General features: G+C 55.8%; 1 protein-coding gene across 1 annotated transcript in view; it reads left to right on the top strand.

Moving 5' to 3' along the window:
• The window catches only part of LOC137456529 (mitogen-activated protein kinase 10-like), a 114,613-nt gene extending 102,736 nt beyond the window's left edge, over window positions 1-11,877 (top strand). The window contains 3 exon segments of the mRNA XM_068168008.1: window positions 1,311-1,374; window positions 2,347-2,424; window positions 9,176-11,877. Coding sequence (XP_068024109.1) covers window positions 1,311-1,374; window positions 2,347-2,424; window positions 9,176-9,318 — 285 coding nt within the window. The 3' untranslated portion in view covers window positions 9,319-11,877.
• Window positions 11,878-23,168: the final 11,291 nt, after the last annotated feature.

Raw genomic sequence — 23,168 nt, 5'->3', positions numbered from 1 at the left:
CCTAGGTTTTCACTCTGCTCTGACTCCAGCCTAGGTTTCAGTGCTCTGATTCCAGCCTAGGTTTTCACTCTGCTCTGATTCCAGCCTAGGTTTCACTCTGCTCTGATTCCAGCCTAGGTTTCACTCTGCTCTGATTCCAGCCTAGGTTTCACTCTGCTCTGATTCCAGCCTAGGTTTCACTCTGCTCTGATTCCAGCCTAGGTTTCACTCTGCTCTGATTCCAGCCTAGGTTTTCATTCTGCTCTGATTCCAGCCTAGGTTTTCACTCTGCTCTGATTCCAGCCTAGGTTTTCACTCTGCTCTGATTCCAGCCTTGGTTTCACTCTGCTCTGATTCCAGCCTAGGTTTTCACTCTGCTCTGATTCCAGCCTAGGTTTTCACTCTGCTCTGATTCCAGCTTTTGTTTTCACTCTGCTCTGATTCCAGCCTAGGTTTTCACTCTGCTCTGATTCCAGCCTAGGTTTTCACTCTGCTCTGATTCCAGCCTTGGTTTCACTCTGCTCTGATTCCAGCCTAGGTTTCACTCTGCTCTGATTCCAGCCTAGGTTTCACTCTGCTCTGATTCCAGCCTAGGTTTTCATTCTGCTCTGATTCCAGCCTAGGTTTTCACTCTGCTCTGATTCCAGCCTAGGTTTCACCCTGCTCTGATTCCAGCCTTGGTTTCACTCTGCTCTGATTCCAGCCTAGGTTTCACTCTGCTCTGATTCCAGCCTTGGTTTCACTCTGCTCTGATTCCAGTCTAGGTTTTCACTCTGCTCTGATTCCAGCCTTGGTTTCACTCTGCTCTGATTCCAGCCTAGGTTTCACTCTGCTCTGATTCCAGCCTAGGTTTCACTCTGCTCTGATTCCAGCCTAGGTTTCACTCTGCTCTGATTCCAGCCTAGGTTTTCATTCTGCTCTGATTCCAGCCTAGGTTTTCACTCTGCTCTGATTCCAGCCTAGGTTTCACCCTGCTCTGATTCCAGCCTTGGTTTCACTCTGCTCTGATTCCAGCCTAGGTTTCACTCTGCTCTGATTCCAGCCTTGGTTTCACTCTGCTCTGATTCCAGCCTAGCTCTGCCTCTGCTTGATGAGGAAGAGGGTGAAGCAGATGGATTTCTTCTGCACAAAGAGCTGAATCCCAGAAGGGGACACATTCCACTGTGGGTTTGCTTGTGCAGGATGGGTAACAGGGAGAGAGAGAGAGAAGAGAAGGATCTCTACTTATAATTGCTCCTAATTCTTCACAATTAAATGGCTTTCATTTAATTCCATGCAATCAATCAATTCCATCTCACTGCAACTGAACAGCTTTCCTTTCCCTCCTGCAGCCTCCTCCTCAGATCTATGACAAGCAGCTGGATGAAAGGGAACACACAATCGAGGAGTGGAAAGGTAACCACACTCTGCAGGTGCCAGTGCTTCCCTGAAACCTCAGGGAGATCATCTGCAGAGAAGCACAGCCAGCAGGGCCAGGGAGGGGATTCTGCCCCTCTGCTCCACTCTGCTGAGCCCACCTCTGCAGCTCTGGGGCCAGCTCTGGAGCCTCTGTGCCAGGAAGGCTCTGGAGGGGCTGGAAGGTGTCCAGAGCAGGGCCAGGAGGAGGAGCAGAGGGCTGGAGCTGCTCTGCTCTGAGCACAGCCTGAGAGAGTTGGGCTTGTGCAGGCTGGAGAGGAGGAGGCTCCCAGGAGACCTTCTGGTGGCCTTGCAGGAGCTGCAGGGGGCTGCAAGCAAGCTGGGGAGGGACTTTGGAGGGGGTGAGGGAGGGCTAGGAGTGGGGGGGCTGGAGCAGAAGTAGAAGTGGGGAGCTGGAGCTTGGCTGTGAGGAAGAAGTTGTTGGGCAGGAGGGTGGTGAGAGCCTGGCCCAGGCTGCCCAGGGAGGTGGTGGAAGCCTCCTGGCTGGAGGTGTTTGCAGCCAGGCTGGAGGTGGCTGTGAGCAAGCTGCTGTGGTGTGAGGTGTCCCTGCCCATGGCAGGGGGTTGGGGCTGGCTGAGCCTTGAGCTCCTTTCCAATCCTGACACCTCTATGACTGCATGATACTGTGACCTGGAGAGCAGAGGGTGAGCAGCAGGGTGAGGAGGAGGATTTTGCCCCCAGTTAAAGGCTCTGTGTTACTCTGCTGCCCCATCCATAGGCAGGGCACCACGAGCCAATTCAGATCCTCTCCCTGAATCCTATCTTCTGAATTCAGCTCCCAAAGGAGATGATAGGAGAGGAGGGGAGTGGAAGAGAAGCCTTAGGCAGGTAGAGCTGCCAGAGTTGTGCAGGCAAGGGCAGAGCTAGGGAGCTCAGGGGAGGGTTCCAGCACTGTGTATCCTTGAGCACTGGCTGGCTGCTGGCTGTAACTGCTGCATTTCTCTCTTGCAGAACTCATCTACAAAGAAGTAATGAATTCTGAAGAAAAGACTAAAAATGGTGTAGTAAAAGGCCAGCCTTCTCCTTCAGGTACTCAGCCCCATTGAATTCCTCTGCTGTGTTTGTTTGGAATGGCAAAGGGAGAACTGTAGTGTACCTGGACTCCAGCAAGGCCTTGGCCACCATCCCCCCCAGCAAGCTCCTGGCCAAGCTGTCAGCCCCTGGCTGGGACAGCAGCTCTGAGCTGGGTTAGGAACTGGCTGGAGGCTGAGCCCAGAGAGTGGTGGTGAATGGTGCCACAGCCAGCTGGCAGCCAGGCACCAGTGCTGTGCCCCAGGGAGCAGTGCTGGGCCCCAGCCTGATCAATATCTTCATTGATGATCTGGAGGAGGGGATGGAGTCCATCAGCAGTGAATGTGCAGCTGACAGCAAGCTGGGGGCAGGAGCTGAGCTGTGAGAGGGGAGCAGAGCTCTGCAGAGGGACCTTGCCAGGCTGGGCAGATGGGCAGAGGCCAAGGGCAGGAGATTGAACACATCCAAGTGCCAGGGGCTGCACATTGGCCACAGCAACCCCAGGCAGTGCCACAGGCTGGGGGCAGAGTGGCTGAGAGCAGCCAGGCAGAGAGGGAGCTGGGGGTGCTGGGGGAGAGCAGCTGAACAGGAGCCAGCAGTGTGCCCAGGGGGCCAAGAAGGCCAAGGGCATCCTGGCCTGGGTCAGGCAAAGTGTGGCCAGCAGGAGCAGGGAAGTCCTTGTGCCCTGTGCTCAGCACTGCTGAGGCCACAGCTTGAGTCCTGTGTCCAGTTCTGGGCTCCTGAGGTTAGGAAAGAGGTTGAGCTGCTGGAAGGTGTCCAGAGAAGGGCAACAAAGCTGGGGAGGGGTCTGGGGCACAAGGCTGGGGAGGGCTCAGGCTGGAGGTTAGGAGAAAGTTCTTTCCAGCAAGAGAGATTGGCCACTGGGATGAGCTGCCCAGGGAGGTGGTGGAGTCCTTGGAGGTGTTTAAGAAGAGCCTGGATGAGGCCCTTGGTGCCATGGTTGAGTTGATCAGATGGTGCTGGGTGACAGCTTGGACTGGATGAGCTCAAAGGTCTCTTCCAACCTGGTTCCTCTCCTCTCCTCTCCTCTCCTCTCCTCTCCTCTCCTCTCCTCTCCTCTCCTCTCCTCTCCTCTCCTCTCCTCTCCTCTCCTCTCCTCTCCTCTCCTCTCCTCTCCTCTCCTCTCCTCTCCTCTCCTCTCCTCTCCTCTCCTCTCCTCTCCTCTCCTCTCCTCTCCTCTCCTCTCCTCTCCTCTCCTCTCCTCTCCTCTCCTCTCCTCTCCTCTCCTCTCCTCTCCTCTCCTCTCCTCTCTGAACCTCTCCTCTCCTCTCCTCTCTGAACCTCTCCTCTCCTCTCCTCTCCTCTCCTCTCTGAACCTCTCCTCTCTGAACCTCTCTGAACCTCTCTGAACCTCTCCTCTCTGAACCTCTCCTCTCTGAACCTCTCCTCTCTGAACCTCTCCTCTCCTCTCTGAACCTCTCCTCTCCTCTCCTCTCTGAACCTCTCCTCTCCTCTCCTCTCTGAACCTCTCCTCTCTGAACCTCTCCTCTCTGAACCTCTCCTCTCCTCTCCTGATGGAAAGAGGATTTGGGGAAAGGAGGGCAAAGAAACCATTGGGTTAAAGTGAAAAGGCCTTTTATGCAGCAGCAGAAGTAACCTCAATGCCTGCACACAGAGTTGCACTTAGCCCAGCAACTGCAGTAAATGCAAAAGCAGTCCTCAGGAGAAGGAAAAGCAGCAGGGTCAGGTGGAATCAGAGGAAGAGCAGGAGCCTGGGCTCAGCAAACTTCTGCTTTTAAATACAGTGCCATGGCCTCACTGCAGGAAAGACTTCAAGGTGCTGGAGCAGGGCCAGAAAGCTGGGGAGGGATCTGGAGAGCAGGGCTGGGGAGGAGCAGCTGAGGGAGCTGGGGGTGTTTGGCATGGAGGAGGGGGTGGTTGGAAGTAGATGCTCTTTGAGGTGCCTTCCCACCCACCCCAGTCTGTGATTCTGTGGGCTGCCAAGCAGGGCACTCTTTGGTACCCAGAGTGACTCATGAGGTGATTCCTGTGAGGCAGAGCCAATCCCCAAGCTAGGCACAAGGCTGCTTCTGGAGGTGACAAAAGCTGTGGCTCTCTTTTCAGGTTTCTCCCCTCTCTCTATCTGTATCTCTTCACAGCTGAAGTCTTAAAGGCACTTCCCTAGGTGATAGTTAAATAACACCTCAGAGGAGTCTGGAGAAGGCTCCCAGGAGACCTTCTGGTGGCCTTGCAGGAGCTGCAGGGGGCTGCAAGCAAGCTGGGGAGGGACTTTGGAGGGGGTGAGGGAGGGCTAGGAGTGGGGGGGCTGGAGCAGAAGTAGAAGTGGGGAGCTGGAGCTTGGCTGTGAGGAAGAAGTTGTTGGGCAGGAGGGTGGTGAGAGCCTGGCCCAGGCTGCCCAGGGAGGTGGTGGAAGCCTCCTGGCTGGAGGTGTTTGCAGCCAGGCTGGAGGTGGCTGTGAGCAAGCTGCTGTGGTGTGAGGTGTCCCTGCCCATGGCAGGGGGTTGGGGCTGGCTGAGCCTTGAGCTCCCTTCCAGCCCTGACACTACTCTGATTCTGCTCTGTGAGTCCCCTGAGGGAGGAATCCCTGCCTAGCAGCAAGGCAGGTGATGTGTGGCTTCTCAGAGTAGCTGTCAAGCCCATGGCAAGGGCAGGAGCAGATCCCAGGAGCTCTTTCTCACCTTTTGCTCTTTTGCAACACTCTGAAGTCAGTGGCAAGCTTCCTGCCAAACAGCACCTTCAGAGATGGGATTCCTCTCTCTTGAATGCCCTTCTTGTCTTTTCTGCACTCCCCCTGCCACCCATCCCTGCAGAAGCCAGCTCTTGTTAGCAGCAGGCAGCTGCTGAGCACAGCAAATGAGGCATTGCCCACAGACCAGGACAGTTTGGGGCTGGGTTTCTCAGGGCTGCTGCAGAAGGGCTGCTGTGTGCTGCTGAACTCTTTAATGCTGCTGGTCTGGTTAGGTCTGGTTTGGTCTGGTCTGGTCTGGTTTGGTTTGGTCTAATTTGGTCTGGTTTGGTTTGGTCTAATTTGGTCTGGTTTGGTTTGGTCTGGTTATTTGGTTTGGTCTAGTTTGCTTTGGTCTGGTCTGGTTTGGTTTGGTTTGGTGTGGTTTGGTTTGGTTTGGTCTGGTTTGGTTTGGTCTAGTTTGGTTTGGTTTGGTCTGGTTTGGTCTAATTTGGTCTGGTTTGCTTTGGTCTGGTTTAGTTTGGTCTGGTTAGGTTTTGTTTGGTCTGGTCTGGTTTGGTTTTGTGTGTGTTGTGAGTCTGGATACTTTGGGACTGCAGCAGTTCTCATGTCTGGTTTGGTCTGGCTCAGTTTGGTCTGGTTTGGTTTGGTCTAATTTGGTCTAGTTTGCTTTGGTCTGGTCTGCTTTGGTTTGGTTTGGTCTGGTTTGGTTTGGTCTGGTTTGGTCTGATTTGGTTTGGTCTAATTTGGTCTGGTTTGCTTTGGTCTGGTTAGGTCTGGTTTGGCCTGGGCTGGTTTAGTTTTGTGTGTGTTGTGAGTCTGGGTGCTTTGGGACTGCAGCAGGTCTCAGGTCTGGTTTGGTTTGATTTGGTCTGGTCTGGTTTGGTCTGGTTTGCTTTGGTCTGGTCTGGTGTGGTCTGGTTTGGTTTGGTCTGGTTTGGTGTGGTCTGGTTTGGTTTTGTGTGTGTTGTGTGAGTCTGGGTGCTTTGGGACTGCAGCAGCTCTCAGGTCTGGTCTGGTTTGGTCTGGTTAGCTTTGGTCTGGTCTGGTCTGGTTTGGTTTGGTCTGGTTTGGTGTGGTGTGGTTTGGTTTTGTGTGTGTTGTGTGAGTCTGGGTGCTTTGGGACTGCAGCAGCTCTCAGGTCTGTGTGCTGTGTCAGGGAGGATTGTGCTGATTTACTCCAAACATGCATTTCCCAGGACCTTATGGTTTGGTTTGGTTTAGTTTGGCCTGGTCTAGTTTGGTTTGGTCTTGTTTGGCCTGGTCTGGTTTGGCCTGGTTTGGTCTGCTCTGCTTTGGCCTGGTCTGCTCTGGTTTGGCCTGGTCTGGTTTGGTTTACTTGGTTTGGTCTGATCTGGTTAAGTTAGGTCTGGTTTGGTTTTGTGTGTGTTGTGCGAGTCTGGGTGCACAGGGCTGGGGAGGGGTCTGGAGCACAAGGCTGGGGAGGGGTCTGGGGCACAAGGCTGGGGAGGAGAGGCTGAGGGAGCTGGGGTTGCTTAGCCTGGAGAAGAGGAGGCTCAGGGGAGACCTTCTTGCTCTCTCCAACTCCCTGCAGGGAGGTTGGAGCCAGCTGGGGGTTGGTCTCTTCTCCCAGGCCCCCAGCAGCAGAACAAGAGGACACAGTCTCAAGCTGCACCAGGGGAGGTTCAGGCTGGAGGTGAGGAGAAAGTTCTTCCCAGCAAGAGGAATTGGCCACTGGGATGAGCTGCCCAGGGAGGTGGTGGAGTCCCCATCCCTGGAGGTGTTGAAGAGGGGATTGGCTGTGGCACTTGGAGCCATGGTTTAGTTGTTGGGGGGGTTGGGTGACAGCTTGGACTTGATGAGCTCTGAGGCCTTTTCCAACCTTATTGATTCTATGGTACTATGATTCTATGATTCTGTGGTTCTATGATTCTATGATTGTGTGGTTCTGTGGTTCTACGATTGTGTGATTCTGTGGTTGTAAGGCTCTATGGTTCTGTGGTGCTGTGATTCTGTGGTTCTAAGGCTCTATGATTCTATGATTGTGTGGTTCTGTGGTTCTAAGGTTCTATGGTTCTATGATTGTGTGGTTCTAAGGCTGTATGATTCTATGATTCTCTGGTTCTGTGGTTCTGAGGCTCTATGATTGTGTGGTTCAGTGGTTCTGAGGCTCTATGGTTCTATGATTGTGTGGTTCAGTGGTTCTGAGGCTCTATGGTTCTATGATTGTCTGGTTCAGTGGTTCTGAGGCTCTATGGTTCTATGATTGTCTGGTTCAGTGGTTCTGAGGCTCTATGGTTCTATGATTGTCTGGTTCAGTGGTTCTGAGGCTCTATGGTTCTATGATTGTCTGGTTCAGTGGTTCTGAGGCTCTATGGTTCTATGATTGTGTGGTTCTGTGGTTCTGAGGCTCTATGGTTCTATGATTGTCTGGTTCTGTGGTTCTGAGGCTCTATGGTTCTATGATTGTCTGGTTCTGTGGTTCTGAGGCTCTATGGTTCTATGATTGTCTGGTTCTGTGGTTCTGAGGCTCTATGATTCTATGATTCTCTGGTTCTGTGGTTCTAAGGTTCTATGTGTGGTTCTGTGGTTCTAAGGCTCTATGGTTCTATGATTGTGTGGTTCTGTGGTTCTGAGGCTCTATGGTTCTATGATTGTGTGGTTTTGTGGTTCTGTGATTCTATGATTGTGTGGTTCTAAGGTTCTATGATTGTGTGGTTCTGTGGTTCTAAGGCTCTATGATTCTATGATTGTGTGGTTCTAAGGTTCTATGATTGTGTGGTTCTGTGGTTCTAAGGTTGTATGATTCTATGATTCTCTGGTTCTGTGGTTCTGAGGCTCTATGATTCTGTGGTTCTATGATTGTGTGGTTCTGTGGTTCTAAGGCTCTATGGTTCTATGATTGTGTGGTTCTGAGGTTCTATGATTGTGTGATTCTGTGGTTCTAAGGCTCTATGGTTCTATGACTGTGTGGTTCTAAGGCTCTATCGTTCTATGTGTGATTCTGTGGTTCTAAGGTTCTATGGTTCTATGATTGTGTGATTCTGTGGTTCTAAGGCTCTATGATTCTATGATTGTGTGGTTCTAAGGCTCTATGATTGTGTGGTCTATGTTCTAAGGTTCTATGATTGTGTGATTGTGTGGTTCTAAGGCTCTAAGATTCTATGGTTCTAAGGCTCTATGATTGTGTGGTTCTATGATTCTAAGGTTCTATGATTGTGTGATTGTGTGAGTCTGTGGTTCTATGATTCTATGATTGTGTAGTTCTGTGGTTCTGAGGTTCTATGGTTGTGTGGTTCTGTGGTTCTGAGGCTCTATGATGCTATGATTGTGTGGTTCTAAGGTTCTATGATTGTGTGGTTCTGTGATTCTAAGGTTCTATGATTGTGTGATTGTGTGAGTCTGTGGTTCTGAGGCTCTGTGGTTCTGTGATTGTGTGGTTCTATGATTCTAAGGTTCTATGTTTGTGTGATTCTGTGAGTCTGTGGTTCTATGATTCTATGATTATGTGGTTCTGTGGTTCTGAGGTTCTATGATTGTGTGATTCTGTGAGTCTGTGGTTCTATGATTCTATGATTGTGTGGTTGTGTGGTTCTACAGCTCTATGATTCTATGACTGTGTGGTTCTGTGGTTCTAAGGTTCTATGGCTGTGTGGTTCTGTGGTTCTGAGGTTCTATGATTGTGTGATTGTGTGTCTGTGGTTCTATGATTCTATGATTGTGTGGTTGTGTGGTTCTACAGCTCTATGATTCTATGATTGTGTGGTTCTGTGGTTCTAAGGTTCTATGATTCTATGATTGTGTGGTTCTGTGGTTCTAAGGTTCTATGATTGTGTGATTCTGTGAGTCTGTGGTTCTGAGGCTCTATGACTGTGTGGTTCTGTGGTTCTAAGGTTCTATGGTTGTGTGGTTCTGTGGTTCTGAGGCTCTATGATTGTGTGGTTCTGTGCTTCAGCGAGGCGCTTGCAAGAGGCAGAGCTGCGGTGCTGAGCGCCGCGGCTCAGCCCCAGCCCCAGCCCCAGCCCGTGCAGAGCCGGCGGGTGGCTGGCTGGGGCGGCTGCCCCTTGCAGGACCCTGCCCCGGCGCCGCCTGCGGGGGGGTTCAGGTTTAATCACGCTGGTGTTGGTTTCCGTAGCACAGGTGCAGCAGTGAACAGCAGCGAAAGCCTCCCTCCGTCCTCCTCCGTCAACGACATCTCCTCCATGTCCACGGATCAAACCCTGGCGTCCGACACGGACAGCAGCCTGGAAGCTTCTGCGGGACCGCTGGGCTGTTGCAGGTGACTAGCCGCCTGCCTGCGAAACCCAGCCTTCTTCAGAGGGTGATGCGAGCCGCCGCGGGAAGGGAAGCTCTGGGAGCAGCGGCTGGGGGGAAGGGCCTGACACGGAAAGAGAAAACCAACCGCATCGATTTCAGCCCGACCAAGCCAACGAGCGAGCAAGCAAACAACGAAAACAAGCGAGCAAGCAGACAAAAAGCACCACCAAACCGAGCCGAACCGAGCCGAGCCGAACCGAACCGAAGCTTTTTGTTTGTTCCCTCCTTTCAGCCTGCTTCTCTCCTCCGGAGCTATGTGAGGAATGCAGCTAAGCTCCACTTGTATATTGCAATGATAGTTGCTCTGCTTTTGGGCTTCTCCCAGGAATGCTTGCTGGGGAGGGAGGAGAAAAAAAAAACCCACAAGAAGAAGAGGAAGAAGAAGAAAGAAAGAAAGAAAACCAAGGAAAAAGGGACTGGAAAAATCCTCTTCTTCTCTTTTTTTCTCCCCCCCCCCTCCCCCTTTCTCATCCCTTTCCCAGATGATGTAAAAAACAAACCCACCCCAACCCCATGAATGGCTGCAAAAGGAGCAGCACCCCCACCCCCCCCTGCCCTTCCCACAGGGACATGACAAGGTGTGCAGCAGCCTCTCCCCAGCCTGAGTCTGCCCTGACTCTCCCTCCTGCCCCAGGCAGGCAGGTGCAGGCTGCACATGAAGCCTTTCCTCCACCCCCCACACCTCCCCCAGCCTCAGGCTGGGCAGCCCTGCTCGGTGTGTGCCCCCCACAGACACTCCATTCTGTGATGTTCCCCCTGCCTCCCCCCCTCCCCCTAGCAGCCATCCCATCAGGCTGTCCCCTCCAGGAGGTTTGCATCTCCTAGGTGAGGGCTTTGTGGCAGTATAAAGAACCACAGCAGGCTCTGGCATCCCTCAGGCCCTGGAAGATGGAGCAGCAAGGCTTCTGCTGAGAGCTGTGTGTGTAGTGTTTTGAACTGCTGAGGAGTTTGGGGTGAAAGCAGCAGCAACCAGGGAGCTTCACAGGACACTCTGGGAGGGTTCAGGTTTGCTGTTTCCCACCTGGAGAGCAGATGCACACCAAGCTAGGCCCAGGTTGGAAGGAAGCACAGCTACCCCTGCCAGCTACAGGCAGCAAGGCTGAAGGGCTTTCACGTTGGATGTCAGGAAGAAGTTGTTGGGCAGGAGGGTGGTGAGAGCCTGGCCCAGGCTGCCCAGGGAGGTGGTGGAAGCCTCCTGGCTGGAGGTGTTTGCAGCCAGGCTGGAGGTGGCTGTGAGCAAGCTGCTGTGGTGTGAGGTGTCCCTGCCCATGGCAGGAGGTTGGGGCTGGCTGAGCCTGGAGCTCCCTTCCAGCCCTGCCAGCTCTGTGGTTCTAAGCCCAGAGAGGTCAGCAAGCAGCTCCTCCTGTCAAGGTCAAGGGAGTGCCCACCTGAGCTCCTAGCTGGGCTCTCTGGTAGGGGTTGGATGTGTGCCTGCAGGGGGCTGGGGAGTGAGCAGAGCTTGTGAGCCAAGGGACAGGCAGCATCTAGCAAGTGAGTTGCTGGGGTGCTGTGCTTTGGTTTTGCCTGGCTCTTTAAGCAGGTTAAACGCAGAAAGGACATTTGCAGCCCTCTCAGTGTGTGCCTGGGGCTTGCAGGCCGCTTTCCCTTTCAATCATTCCCTTGCAGGGATCTTCACAGCAGAGAAAGGGGAAGAGCCCTTCTCCAGGGGCTTGTGGCTGTCCTTTTGCTGGTGACCTTGCCCAGGAAGGTTTATCAGCTGGCTTACATGGAAAAGAACCACAGAGGGCATGGGCCTGGTGCTCCTGGCCTCTGAGAGCAGAGGACAGCAATCAGCTGTGGCACTGGGCTGGAAGGGTCCCCAGCAGCAGCCAGGCTGGGCAGGTCCTGGAGAACCCAACAGTGACTCTCCAGCTGTCTTGAGCAGGTGACAGCACAGAGGAGTCCCAGGGGTGAGTGGCAGCAAGCAGAGAGTGGCAGAGCTTCAAACAGAACCTCAGAAACAAGGCAAGGTTTCTCCAGCCAAAACAACACTCAGCAGCTTCCACTCTCTCCTCACCTGAGTGGGAAGCTAACCAAGAGCTGAGTCATCTCTCCTCCCACCCAAGTGTGCCATGAAACCAGCTCCAGCATCCTCTAATGGGCTTCCAACGTGTCTCAAACAGCTTGCTGCCTATTTTTAATCCTCTCATTCTTTCTTACTCAACATTCTGCTGGTAGCTGGCTCCCAAGCCCGCCCATGCTGGGCTAGGAATCCAAACTGAGCAGCAAGTCAGAGGGAAGAGAGCAAAGAAAAACTACTCTGCAAGGTGGGGAGGGGATTCTGCCCCTCTGCTCCACTCTGCTGAGCCCACAGCTGCAGCTCTGGGGCCAGCTCTGGAGCCTCTGTGCCAGGAAGGCTCTGGAGGGGCTGGAAGGTGTCCAGAGCAGGGCCAGGAGGAGGAGCAGAGGGCTGGAGCTGCTCTGAGCACAGCCTGAGAGAGTTGGGCTTGTGCAGGCTGGAGAGGAGAAGGCTCCCAGGAGACCTTCTGGTGGCCTTGCAGGAGCTGCAGGGGGCTGCAAGCAAGCTGGGGAGGGACTTTGGAGGGGGGTGAGGGAGGGACAGGAGTGGGGGGGCTGGAGCAGAAGTAGAAGTGGGGAGCTGGAGCTTGGCTGTGAGGAAGAAGTTGTTGGGCAGGAGGGTGGTGAGAGCCTGGCCCAGGCTGCCCAGGGAGGTGGTGGAAGCCTCCTGGCTGGAGGTGTTTGCAGCCAGGCTGGAGGTGGCTGTGAGCAAGCTGCTGTGGTGTGAGGTGTCCCTGCCCATGGCAGGGGGTTGGGGCTGGCTGAGCCTGGAGCTCCCTTCCAGCCCTGCCAGCTCTGTGAGTCTATGAGTAGGGAAGATAAAAATGGAGCAGACAGAAAATAACCTCAGCCTTGGCAAGCCTGAGCTGCTTCAGAACTGCCATAGGAAATGTTTGGGGTTGGTTTGGGCTTGGTTTGGGGTTTGGTTTGAGGTTGGTTTGGGGCTGGTTTGGGGTTGGTTTGGAGTTGGTTTGGGGATGGTTTGGATTTGGTTTGGGGTTGTTTTGGGGCTGGTTTGGGGTTGGTTTGGGGTTGGTTTCGGGTTGGTTTGGGGTTTGGTTTGGGGTTAGTTTGGGGTTGGCTTGGGGCTGGTTTGGGGCTGGTTTGGGTTTGGTTTGGGGCTGGTTTGGGTTTGGTTTGGGGCTGGTTTGGGGCTGGTTTGGGGCTGGTTTGGATTTGGTTTGGGGTTGGTTTGGGCTTTGGTTTGGGGTTAGTTTGGGGTTGGTTTGGATTTGGTTTGGGGTTGGTTTGGATTTGGTTTGGGGTTGGTTTGGGGTTGGTTTGGGGTTCATTTGGGTTTGGTTTGGGGTTGGTTTGGGGTTAGTTTGGAGTTAGTTTGGGGTTGGGTTGGGGTTGGTTTAGATTTGGTTTGGGGTTGGGTTGGGGTTGGTTTAGGCTTGGTTTAGATTTGGTTTGGGGTTGGTTTGGGGTTGGGTTGGGGATGGTTTGGAGTTTTTTTCGTTCCTCCCTAGGAAAACCTTTTTGAGAATCAGTTTAGGCTGAGAGCTTTCTATAGAACCTGGGAGCAGTGGATTGTGAAAGCAATAATTTACCACTGCTACCAACCATTTAGCAATATTCTCTCTCTGAAGCCATGAGCTGCCAAGTCCCTGTGGAGTGCTGGAGGCTCTCACTCCCCAGCCAGGGCTCGACAGGAGGCTCCCGAGGTGCCCAGCGGTGCTCTGTAGGTCCGAAGGCAATAACACCAGGGGTGACTTCCTAGCAATAATGACATGGATCCAGCACCTCCAGGCTGAATTCCCCACAGCTCTGTATTCCTCACCTTCAGGTAACCTGCCTCTGCTTGGCATTCCTCAGCCTGCCCCCCCTGGGGGTGCCCTGCTGGAGCCAACCCAACCCAACCCAAGTGCCTCGGAGAGGCAAAGCCGCAGGGCGGAGGAGCCGCAGAGCCCCCACGAGGGGAGGCCAGAGGAACTTGCAGTGGCCACAGTGCGTTGGCAGGGACGTGGTGGAGATGTGGCACAGCCCTCTGACAGCAGGCAGGGGCTGGCAGGTCTGCCACGCTCCCCCTCTCACAGCCCTGAGCTGTGCTGCTCTTCGGGCCGGGCTGTAACGCAGCCTCCTGCGGCTTGCCGAGCGGTGGGCAGAGCAGACGGGCACCGGGTGACCCCACACCGTGCCAGAGCTTCATTCCCAGAAGCCCTGGTGCCAGGCAGCACCAGCCCCAGCTGGAGAGGCAGCTCTCAGCAGCCTGTGCCTTTGTCCTCTGCCCAGCAGCCATGGCCAGCAGCCTGTGCTGAAGTGCCTTGCTGATAACGGGTGCCCGGAAGAGTCGCTGCACCTCGGGTTGCCTCCCTCCTGAGCAGCTCTGCCTGGGGAGACTTGGGGCTGCCCACATTGGACTCTAGAGGAAAAGCCATCACTGAAGACAAGCAATAGCTCTTTATAACATTGGTCCTTGTGTGCCCAGGCTGCTGTAGGGCAAGGAAGGTGTCCAGAGGAGAGCCACCAGGAGGAGCAGAGGGCTGGAGCTGCTCTGCTCTGAGCACAGCCTGAGAGAGTTGGGCTTGTGCAGGCTGGAGAGGAGAAGGCTCCCAGGAGACCTTCTGGTGGCCTTGCAGGAGCTGCAGGGGGCTGCAAGCAAGCTGGGGAGGGACTTTGGAGGGGGTGAGGGAGGGCTAGGAGTGGGGGGGCTGGAGCAGAAGTAGAAGTGGGGAGCTGGAGCTTGGCTGTGAGGAAGAAGTTGTTGGGCAGGAGGGTGGTGAGAGCCTGGCCCAGGCTGCCCAGGGAGGTGGTGGAAGCCTCCTGGCTGGAGGTGTTTGCAGCCAGGCTGGAGGTGGCTGTGAGCAAGCTGCTGTGGTGTGAGGTGTCCCTGCCCATGGCAGGGGCTTGGGGCTGGCTGAGCCTGGAGCTCCCTTCCAGCCCTGCCAGCTCTGTGGTTCTATGGGGCAGGGGTGGTGGTCTTTGCCTTGCTGTGTGTCAGGCAGGTGGTGCTGGCAGCTGGTCCCTCACAAGCCTGCATGGGCTCTTGAGCTCAGGATTGCAGTGGTGATGTCCTGTGGCTGTGTTAAGGCAACCAAGGCTTTTCCTTCCAGCTGCAGGGAGTTCTGGGAGCCTTCTCTTCAGGTCCCTGCTCCCATGCCCTGCTCAGTCTGACAACCACAAGATGCTTTCCTGATTGTTCTTGCCAGTGACCTTCTCAATCTGCCTCTGTGTCAGAAAGTCACTGAGCAGTACTTGAGGAACAACTTTCACCCCCTCCTTCTCTGGGGTTTGTAGCTGAAAGCAGGATTGCACCACTGCAAAGTAGGAACCTATGAAGCTGGAGGCCTGTGACAGATGTTCCAAGGTAGTTAGGCACTAAAGGGGCAGTCAGGGGAAAAGATGCTTGGAGGGCTGGAGCTCCTCTCCTCTGAGGACAAGCTGGGAGAATTAGGGCTGCTCAGCCTGGAGGAGAGGAGACCTTAGGGCTGCATTTCAGTGTCTGCAGGGCAGCTGCAGGCAGGCTGGGCAGAGACTGCTCAGAAGGGGCTGTGGGGACAGGAGGAGGAGCAAGGGTTTGGAGCTGGAGCAGGGCAGAGGTAGGATGGAGCTCAGGAGGAAGCTCTGCAGAGGGAGGCTGGGGAGACTCTGGCACAGGCTGCCCAGGGAGGTGGTGGAGGAGGCTCCATCCCTGGAGATAGCCAAGGTGGCCCTGGGCAGCCTGCTCTGGTTGGAAACCTCCCTGCTGGATAAAGCACTTGAAAAGCCAAAGCAGCCTCAGAAGCTCTTAGCCTCTTCTTCATGGCCAAAGTTTCCTCCTGGAGGTGTCTGCAGCAAAGCCTCCTTGGGCAAAAGATGCTGAGGTCTGAGGGCTGCTGGGGCTGTGCAGCCTGCAGAGGAGAAGGCTGCAGGCAGAGCTCAGAGCTGCAGTTCAGTGTCTGCAGGGCAGCTGCAGGCAGGCTGGGCAGGGGCTGCTCAGAAGGGGCTGTGGGGACAGGAGGAGGAGCAAGGGTCTGGAGCTGGAGCAGGGCAGAGTTAGGTTGGAGCTCAGGAGGAAGCTCTGCAGAGGGAGGCTGGAGAGACTCTGGCACAGGGACGTGGTGGAGGATTGCCCAGAGATGTGGTTGAGGCTCAAGATCACACTTGCTGTGTCCATGGGCAGCCTGGTCTAGTTGGAGGTGTCCCTGTGGACTGCAGGGGGGGTTGGACAAGATGCTCTTGGAGGGTCCCTTCCAACCCAGTGCAATCTGTGACACTGTGGATCTGTGACTTCATCCAGGTGGAGGCCACTTGGGCACCTTAGGAGTTGGGCAAAGAAGCCTAAGAGCCCAGTGGGGGCAAGGAGTCAGTGCCTGGACACCTGGTGAAGTCCTGTCCCCAGTGGCTCCCTGAAGGCATGCAGAGAGCCATCAGCAGAGTGAAGAGAGCAGCAGAAGCCTCTTAACTCCCAGTGGATGCAAAGAACAGCACTGTGAAGGGCAAAAGTTGCTACCAAAGACTTCTGCCTTCTGGTCAGGTGGAGTCCCCATCCCTGGAGGGGTGTAAGAAGAGCCTGGATGAGGCCCTTGGAGCCATGGTTGAGCTGGTTAGGTGGTGCTGGCTGATGGGTTGGGCTGGCTGATCTCTGAGGTCTTTCCCAGCCTGCCTGGGTCTGTGTTTTGTGATCCTTATTCTGTGTCCTGAATAACAGAGCACTCCTGGGCAGGACCAGAAGCTAAGAGAAGCAGCCCTCCAGAAGGAGGCAAATTTGCTCTTACCAAACCCTGCCTCCAGTTCCCTCCTCACTAATCACAGCTCACTCCTCCAGCATTTCAAAGGGAGAGCTGGAGAGGGGCTGCTTTGCAAGGCATGGAGTGCCAGGGCAAGGGGTGAGGGCTTCAAGCTGCTAGAAGCTGGAGTGAGATGAGACAGGGAGGAAGGAACCCTTCCCCACGAGGCTGCTGAGGCAGCCCAGGGAAGCTGCAGAGGCTGCAAGGCTGGCAGTGTGGAAAGCCAGGGGGAATGGAGCCTTGAGAGCAAGCTGCAAGGGGTATGAGGTGTCCCAGCTCATGGCAGGGGCTTGGAACTGGCTGACTTAGAGGTTCCTCCCAACCCAACCCATTCTAGGAGTCTGTGAGGATGAGTTTCAGGGAGGATGAGTGGAAACTAGGAGCCACTTCAGGCTGATGCAAGATTATGCATGTTGGGAGTCCAAAGGCCTCTGTGTCTGCAGGTGATGACTTGGTAGCTGGAACAGAGCCTTGTGAGGCTGGACAAGCACCCACTGAAACCTCACAGGTCTTGAGAGAGCTCAGGCCAGGCACTGCTTGGGGCAAGTGGAACTGTGGCAGATGCTCAGCTCTGGGGAGGCCACCCCTGGAGAGCTGCCTTCAGCTTGGGGCAGCTCAGTGCCAGAGAGCTGGGGAGGTGCTGGAGCCAGGGCAGAGCAGGGCAGGGAAGCTGGGAAGGGCCTGGAGGATCAATGTGCTGAGGAGAGGCTGAAGGAGCTGGGGAGGGTTAGGGGGGAGGAGAGGAGGCTGAGGGAGACCTCCTGGCTGCCTGCAGCTCCCTGAGAGGAGGCTGTGGAGAGGCTGCTGCTGCTCTCTGCTCCCAGGGAAGGAGTGGCAGAAGGAGAGGGCACAGCCTCCAGCTGCAGCAGGGCAGGCTCAGGCTGGGCAGGAGGGAGAAGCTTTGCCCAGCCAGAGTGGTCAGGCAGTGGCAGAGGCTGCCCAGGTTGCTGGTGGAGTCCCCAGGCCTGGAGGGGTTGGAAGGTGGTTTGGCTGTGGTGCTTGGGGCTGTGGTTCAGGGCTGAGCCTTGCAGGGCAGGGGTTGGGCTTGGGGCTCCCCAGGCTCTGCTCCAGCCTGAATGCCTCTGTGGCTCTATGATAATCCTCCCACACAATCCAGAGTCAGGTGGCACAGACAGGTTCAGGAAGCTTAGCAAGCTTGCATGAGACAAAGCAGAGCTTAAACTGGAGGTCAAGCATGGAAAAGTGTCCAAAAGACCAAAGAAGAGAACATGCAGAAAGCCTGAGCAGGCTCTGCCCCAAGGCACTGGTGCCCAGCTCAGGAGGGACAGGGAGCTGCTGCAGAGAGGCCAAGGCAGGCTCCAAGGCTGCTGAAGGGACTGCAGCACTGCCTGGGGAGGAGAGGCTGAGAGCCCTGGGGGTGCTGAGTGTGGAGAGGAGAAGGCTGAGAGGGATCTGAGCAATGTCTCTCAAGAGCTGAGGGCTGGGGGGCAGGAAGGGAGGCACAGGGACAGCCTCTGCTCACTGTGCCCTGGCACAGGCCAAGGGGCAAGGGATGGAAAGTGCAGCCCAGGAGGTTGCAGCTCAGCCTCAGGAGGAACTTGTTGGCTGGGAGGCTGCCAGAGGCCTGGAGCAGGCTGCCCAGAGAGGTTGTGGAGTCTCCTTCTGTGGAGCCTTTGCAGCCCTGGCTGGATGTGTTCTGTGTGCCCTGGGCTGGATCCTCTGCTCCTGCTCTGCCAGGGGGCTGCCACTGGAAGCTCTCCAGGGCTCCCTTCCAGCCCCTAGCACCCTGTGAGCTGTGATCCCATTGCTTGGTTGCTCTCAGCCCCCAGAGGTGACACAGGACATTGAATCACTCAATTGCTAACCAAGCTCCTTATCTATCTCCTGCTTTACCTCCAAGCCTTGGGCTGACTGCACTGAAGGAATTGCTGCAGGGCCTTCAGGAGGTTTCCCACAGTGCTGCTGTTGGTCTGTGTGGCTTGGGGCTCTCAGAGCCTGGGAGGGAGCAGCAGGGGGTTCTTTTGCCCCTTCTGCTGGCATTTGTGCTCACAGACCCTTTCAGAAGTGCCTGAGGAGCAGCACAATCTCATCAAGCTTCTGTCACACCAAACAAAAACCCCCAGCAGAAAGGGGAAGGGAGGCTTGGGGGCCTTCCAAGGGCTGTCAGATGGAGCTGGGGTGTCCTCTTAATCACCACTGAGGTCCCAAGTCCAGCCCTGGGCTCCCCAGCCCAAGAGGGACAGGGAACTGCTGGAGAGGGTCCAGGGGAGGCTGCAGAGCTGCTGAGGGGCCTGGAGCAGCTCTGGGAGCAGCAAAGGCTGAGAGCCCTGGGGCTGAGAGCCTGCAGCAGAGCAGCCCCAGAGGGGAGCTGAGCAATGCTCAGCAAGAGCTAAAGGAGCTGTGGGGGGCAGGAGGCTGGGGCCAGGCTCTGCTCAGGGGTGCCCAGGGACAGGGCAAGGGGCAAGGGGCACAAACTGGAGCCCAGGAGGCTCCAAGTGAGCAGGAGGAGAAAGTTGTTTGGTGTGAGGCTGCTGGAGCCTGGAGCAGGCTGCCCAGAGGGGTTGTGGAGTCTCCTGCTCTGGAGAGCTTCCCACCCCCCCTGGACATTGTGCTCTGGGGCAAGCTGCTGTGGGTGCCCTGCTTTGGCAGGGGGGTTGGACTGGGGGAGCTCCAGAGGTCCCTTCCAGCCCTCACCCTGCCTGGCTTGGACTGGATGAGCTTCAGAGGTCCCTTCCAGCCCTCTCCATGCCTGGTTGGGACTGGATGAGCTTCAGAGGTCCCTTCCAGCCCTCACCCTGCCTGGGTTGGACTGGATGAGCTCCAGAGGTCCCTTCCAGCCCTCACCCTGCCTGGGTTGGACTGGATGAGCTCCAGAGGTCCCTTCCAGCCCTCTCCATGCCTGGCTTGGACTGGCTGAGCTCCAGAGGTCCCTTCCAGCCCTCACCCTGCCTGGGTTGGACTGGATGAGCTCCAGAGGTCCCTTCCAGCCCTCACCCTGCCTGGCTTGGACTGGATGAGCTCCAGAGGTCCCTTCCAGCCCTCTCCATGCCTGGGTTGGACTGGCTGAGCTCCAGAGGTCCCTGTGCAAGGTCAGCTCATTTATCCCTCCAACCCTGGCAGTGTTTCCAAGGCTCAGGACATGATGCTGAGTTTCAGCTCTCTCTCTGTGTCTTTCTTCCTGCTTATGGAGATGGTTTAAGTTCTGTGTGAGGTCCAGCAAGCCAAAAGTAAAGCAATCAGCCAAGAGAGAAAGGTTTGGGCTGGGTTTGGGGGTGGGTTTTGTGCTGCCAGGGAGGGCACAACTTTTACTAGCCTGCTGCACAAATTGCTGCAGGCCTTGCCTGTTGTTTTAGACCCCACTGCTCTCTGCAGCTCCCTGAAAGGCAGAGGGAGGCCAGGAAAGAACAGGGCTGAGGGAACTGGGGTGGTGAAGTCTGGAGGATGGGAGGCTGAGGGTGACCTCAGCAGCTCCCTGAGGGGAGGCTGCAGTGAGGGGAGGGGGGGTTGGGCTCTGTTCCCTTGTGCTAGAAGCAGAGGCAATGGCCTGAAGCTGTGCCAGGGGAGGCTTAGGTTGGAGAGGAGGAAGAATTTCCTTGCTGCCAGAGTGGTCAGGGCTTGGCAGAGGCTGCCCAGGGAGGTGGTGGAGTCCCCATGGCTGGAGGTGTTGCAGCCATGTGGCCATGGCCCTTGGGGCTGTGGTTTGATGGCCTGGGTGGTGCTGGGTTGACTCAGTGACCTCAGAGAGTCTGTTCCAGCCCAACTGCTTTCTCTGCTTGCTGCCACTTCCCAGCTTGGCTGTCACACATCTTCAAGCCCCTGATGGCTGTGCTCATCCCCACTCCCACCACCTTGCCAGGGACACAGCTAACTCCTGGCCAGCTCAGGGTGACCTTTCTCCCCACCCCCAAGGTACAACCAGAAGACAAGGCATCAAATCTTGTGCGGTAGGCTTCAGCCTTCCACACCTCTGCACTGTCTTCATCAGCCAGGTGCTTGGGGGAGGTGGAGGGAGGCTGGAAGTCCTCCTCAGCAGCGAGCTGGAGGACAGAGCTGCCCGGGGGGGGGGGGCTCAGAGGAATCTGCTCAGTGCAGCAGGACCTTGCCAGTGTGGCCCTGATTCCCTTTCCTCTTCCTTTAGCATTTGTTTCTTGTCCCACCTGAAGCCTTGCCTGCAAGAGGGGGAATGGTTTCTGCCTGCAAGAGAGGGAATGGTTTCTGCCTGCAAGAGGGGGAATGGTTTCTGCCTGCAAGAGGGGGAATGGTTTCTGCCTGCAAGAGAGGGAATGGTTTCTGCCTGCAAGAGAGGGAATGGTTTCTGCCTGCAAGTGGGGGAATGGTTTCTGCCTGCAGGAGGGGGAATGGTTTCTGCCTGCAGGAGGGGGAATGGTTTCTGCCTGCAAGAGAGGGAATGGTTTCTGCCTGCAAGAGAGGGAATGGTTTCTGCCTGCAAGAGGGGGAATGGTTTCTGCCTGCAAGAGAGGGAATGGTTTCTGCCTGCAGGAGGGGGAATGGTTTCTGCCTGCAAGAGAGGGAATGGTTTCTGCCTGCAAGAGGGGGAATGGTTTCTGCCTGCAGGAGGGGGAATGGTTTCTGCCTGCAAGAGGGGGAATGGTTTCTGCCTGCAAGAGGGGGAATGGTTTCTGCCTGCAGGAGGGGGAATGGTTTCTGCCTGCAGGAGGGGGAATGGTTTCTGCCTGCAAGAGAGGGAATGGTTTCTGCCTGCAAGTGGGGGAATGGTTTCTGCCTGCAGGAGGGGGAATGGTTTCTGCCTGCAGGAGGGGGAATGGTTTCTGCCTGCAAGAGAGGGAATGGTTTCTGCCTGCAAGAGGGGGAATGGTTTCTGCCTGCAAGAGGGGGAATGGTTTCTGCCTGCAAGAGGGGGAATGGTTTCTGCCTGCAAGAGGGGGAATGGTTTCTGCCTGCAAGAGGAGGAATGGTTTCTGCCTGCAAGAGGGGGAATGGTTTCTGCCTGCAAGAGGGGGAATGGTTTCTGCCTTCAAGAGGGGGAATGGTTTCTGCCTGCAAGAGAGGGAATGGTTTCTGCCTTCAAGAGAGGGAATGGTTTCTGCCTGCAAGAGAGGGAATGGTTTCTGCCTGCAAGAGAGGGAATGGTTTCTGCCTGCAAGAGGGAGAATGGATTCTGCCTGCAGGAGGGGGAATGGTTTCTGCCTGCAAGAGAGGGAATGGTTTCTGCCTGCAAGAGGGGGAATGGTTTCTGCCTTCAAGAGGGGGAATGGTTTCTGCCTTCAAGAGGGGGAATGGTTTCTGCCTGCAAGAGAGGGAATGGTTTCTGCCTTCAAGAGGGGGAATGGTTTCTGCCTTCAAGAGGGGGAATGGTTTCTGCCTGCAAGAGAGGGAATGGTTTCTGCCTGCAAGAGGGGGAATGGTTTCTGCCTTCAAGAGGGGGAATGGTTTCTGCCTGCAAGAGAGGGAATGGTTTCTGCCTGCAGGAGGGGGAATGGTTTCTGCCTGCAAGAGAGGGAATGGTTTCTGCCTGCAAGAGAGGGAATGGTTTCTGCCTGCAAGAGGGGGAATGGTTTATGCCTGCAAGAGGGGGAATGGTTTCTGCCTGCAAGAGAGGGAATGGTTTCTGCTGCCTCCCCTGGGCCAGGCTCATCACCCCAGGGCAAGCCTGGGGCTCTAAAAGAGGGTTTTTTTGTGTCTTGCCTCGACAAAAGAATGTTGACCACCTTCAGCTTGAGGCTAAGGGTGCCTTTCCAGCTGGGAAGGGAGAGCTGCAAAGCACAGTTGGGGAGGAGGAGACAGGCAGTTGGGGAACTAAACTAAATGCCTGCCCACCACACTGACCACTGCAGGCAGAGCTCAGCCTGCCTCTGGGATTAACACTGACCATGACCAGGGCCACTCTTGCCTTCTGGACAGCAAAGATATCTCTCATGTAAATAGCTCTAAGTGATTATATTTCCCCACCCACCCACCCCCAACCTCCCCTTTCCTCTGTAACTAATCTGTAATAACCCCCAGACACCCTTCCCCTCAGACCTTTGTCCACCAGGCTGTTGGATGCCTAACTGAGGTTGACCTCTGGCTTGCTCCTGAGTCAGTTAGATAGGGAGGAGGAGGAGGAGGAGGAGGAGGAGGAGAAGGAGGAGGAGGAGAAGGAGGAGAAGGAGAAGGAGGAGGAGGAGAAGGAGGAGAAGGAGAAGGAGGAGGAGGAGGAGGAGAAGGAGGAGGAGGAGAAGGAGGAGAAGGAGAAGGAGGAGGAGGAGAAGGAGAAGGAGGAGGAGAAGGAGGAGGAGGAGGAGGGTGCTGGAGGTCTCAGTGTACATATAGAACCCTGTATATTTAGTAACTGAAGTGGGACTGATGGCCAGTATCCATTAAAGCCACAAGAGGTTAAACAAAGCTCTCCAGCCCTTGAACTAAGGCCCCCCCCACCCCCCCAAACCCTCCCCACCCCAGCCCCCCCCCCCCCCCCCAAACCTGTTCACCACCTTGCCATGTCCATCCCTGTAAGGAGACCTAAGCTGCACCTGCCTGTAGTTCTCTGCATGATCAGACTTCCAAGTGCACCCTGCCGAGCTCTGGGACGTTGTCGGGGTCGAGAAACCTTGGGTGTAAAGGAACAGAGGGAAAAGAACCCCCCCCCCCAAAAAAAACCCACCAAAAAATAGGGGGGGAAAAAAGAAAATAAGGGGAAAAAAAAGAAAAATAATAAAAAAGGGGGAAAAAAACCCCAAAAGGCCAAACTTCAGCACCAGAAGAAACTCCCCAACAGCCCCAGGTCGAGACGGGAAGCTCGGGACACGTCCGAGGCTTGTCGCTGGAAGGAGCGAGCAGCTGCCGGTCAGGATCCAAGTGACATTTGTCAAGGATCCACCCACCCTGGCTGCCCTTTGGGTTGGTTCTTCCCCTCCCCACCGCCACCATCACCACCACCCCCCCCTCTGGGCAGCTGCGGTGGTCCCCTGCCCGCTGCGGGGCAGAGCGAGGACCCCCCCCAGCCGCCGGCGCTCGGCACGTCGATGAGCTCCGCCGCTGCGCTCGGCTGGCAACCTCTCTCCCGTCCTCCACCCGCCCTGCCCCGAGGGATCCTGCTGCCGGGGCTGCCTCTCCTCGCTGCTGCCTCGACTCCTGCCGGCTGGGTGGCTTTGCGGGGGGTG

The sequence above is a fragment of the Melanerpes formicivorus genome, unplaced genomic scaffold (genome assembly GCF_026170545.1).
Source record: "Melanerpes formicivorus ecotype bairdi unplaced genomic scaffold, bMelFor1.0.p_v2 SCAF_129, whole genome shotgun sequence".
Taxonomy (NCBI): domain Eukaryota; kingdom Metazoa; phylum Chordata; class Aves; order Piciformes; family Picidae; genus Melanerpes; species Melanerpes formicivorus.
Note: the sequence above shows the minus strand (reverse complement) of the source record. Positions and strands in the feature narration are given on the sequence as shown.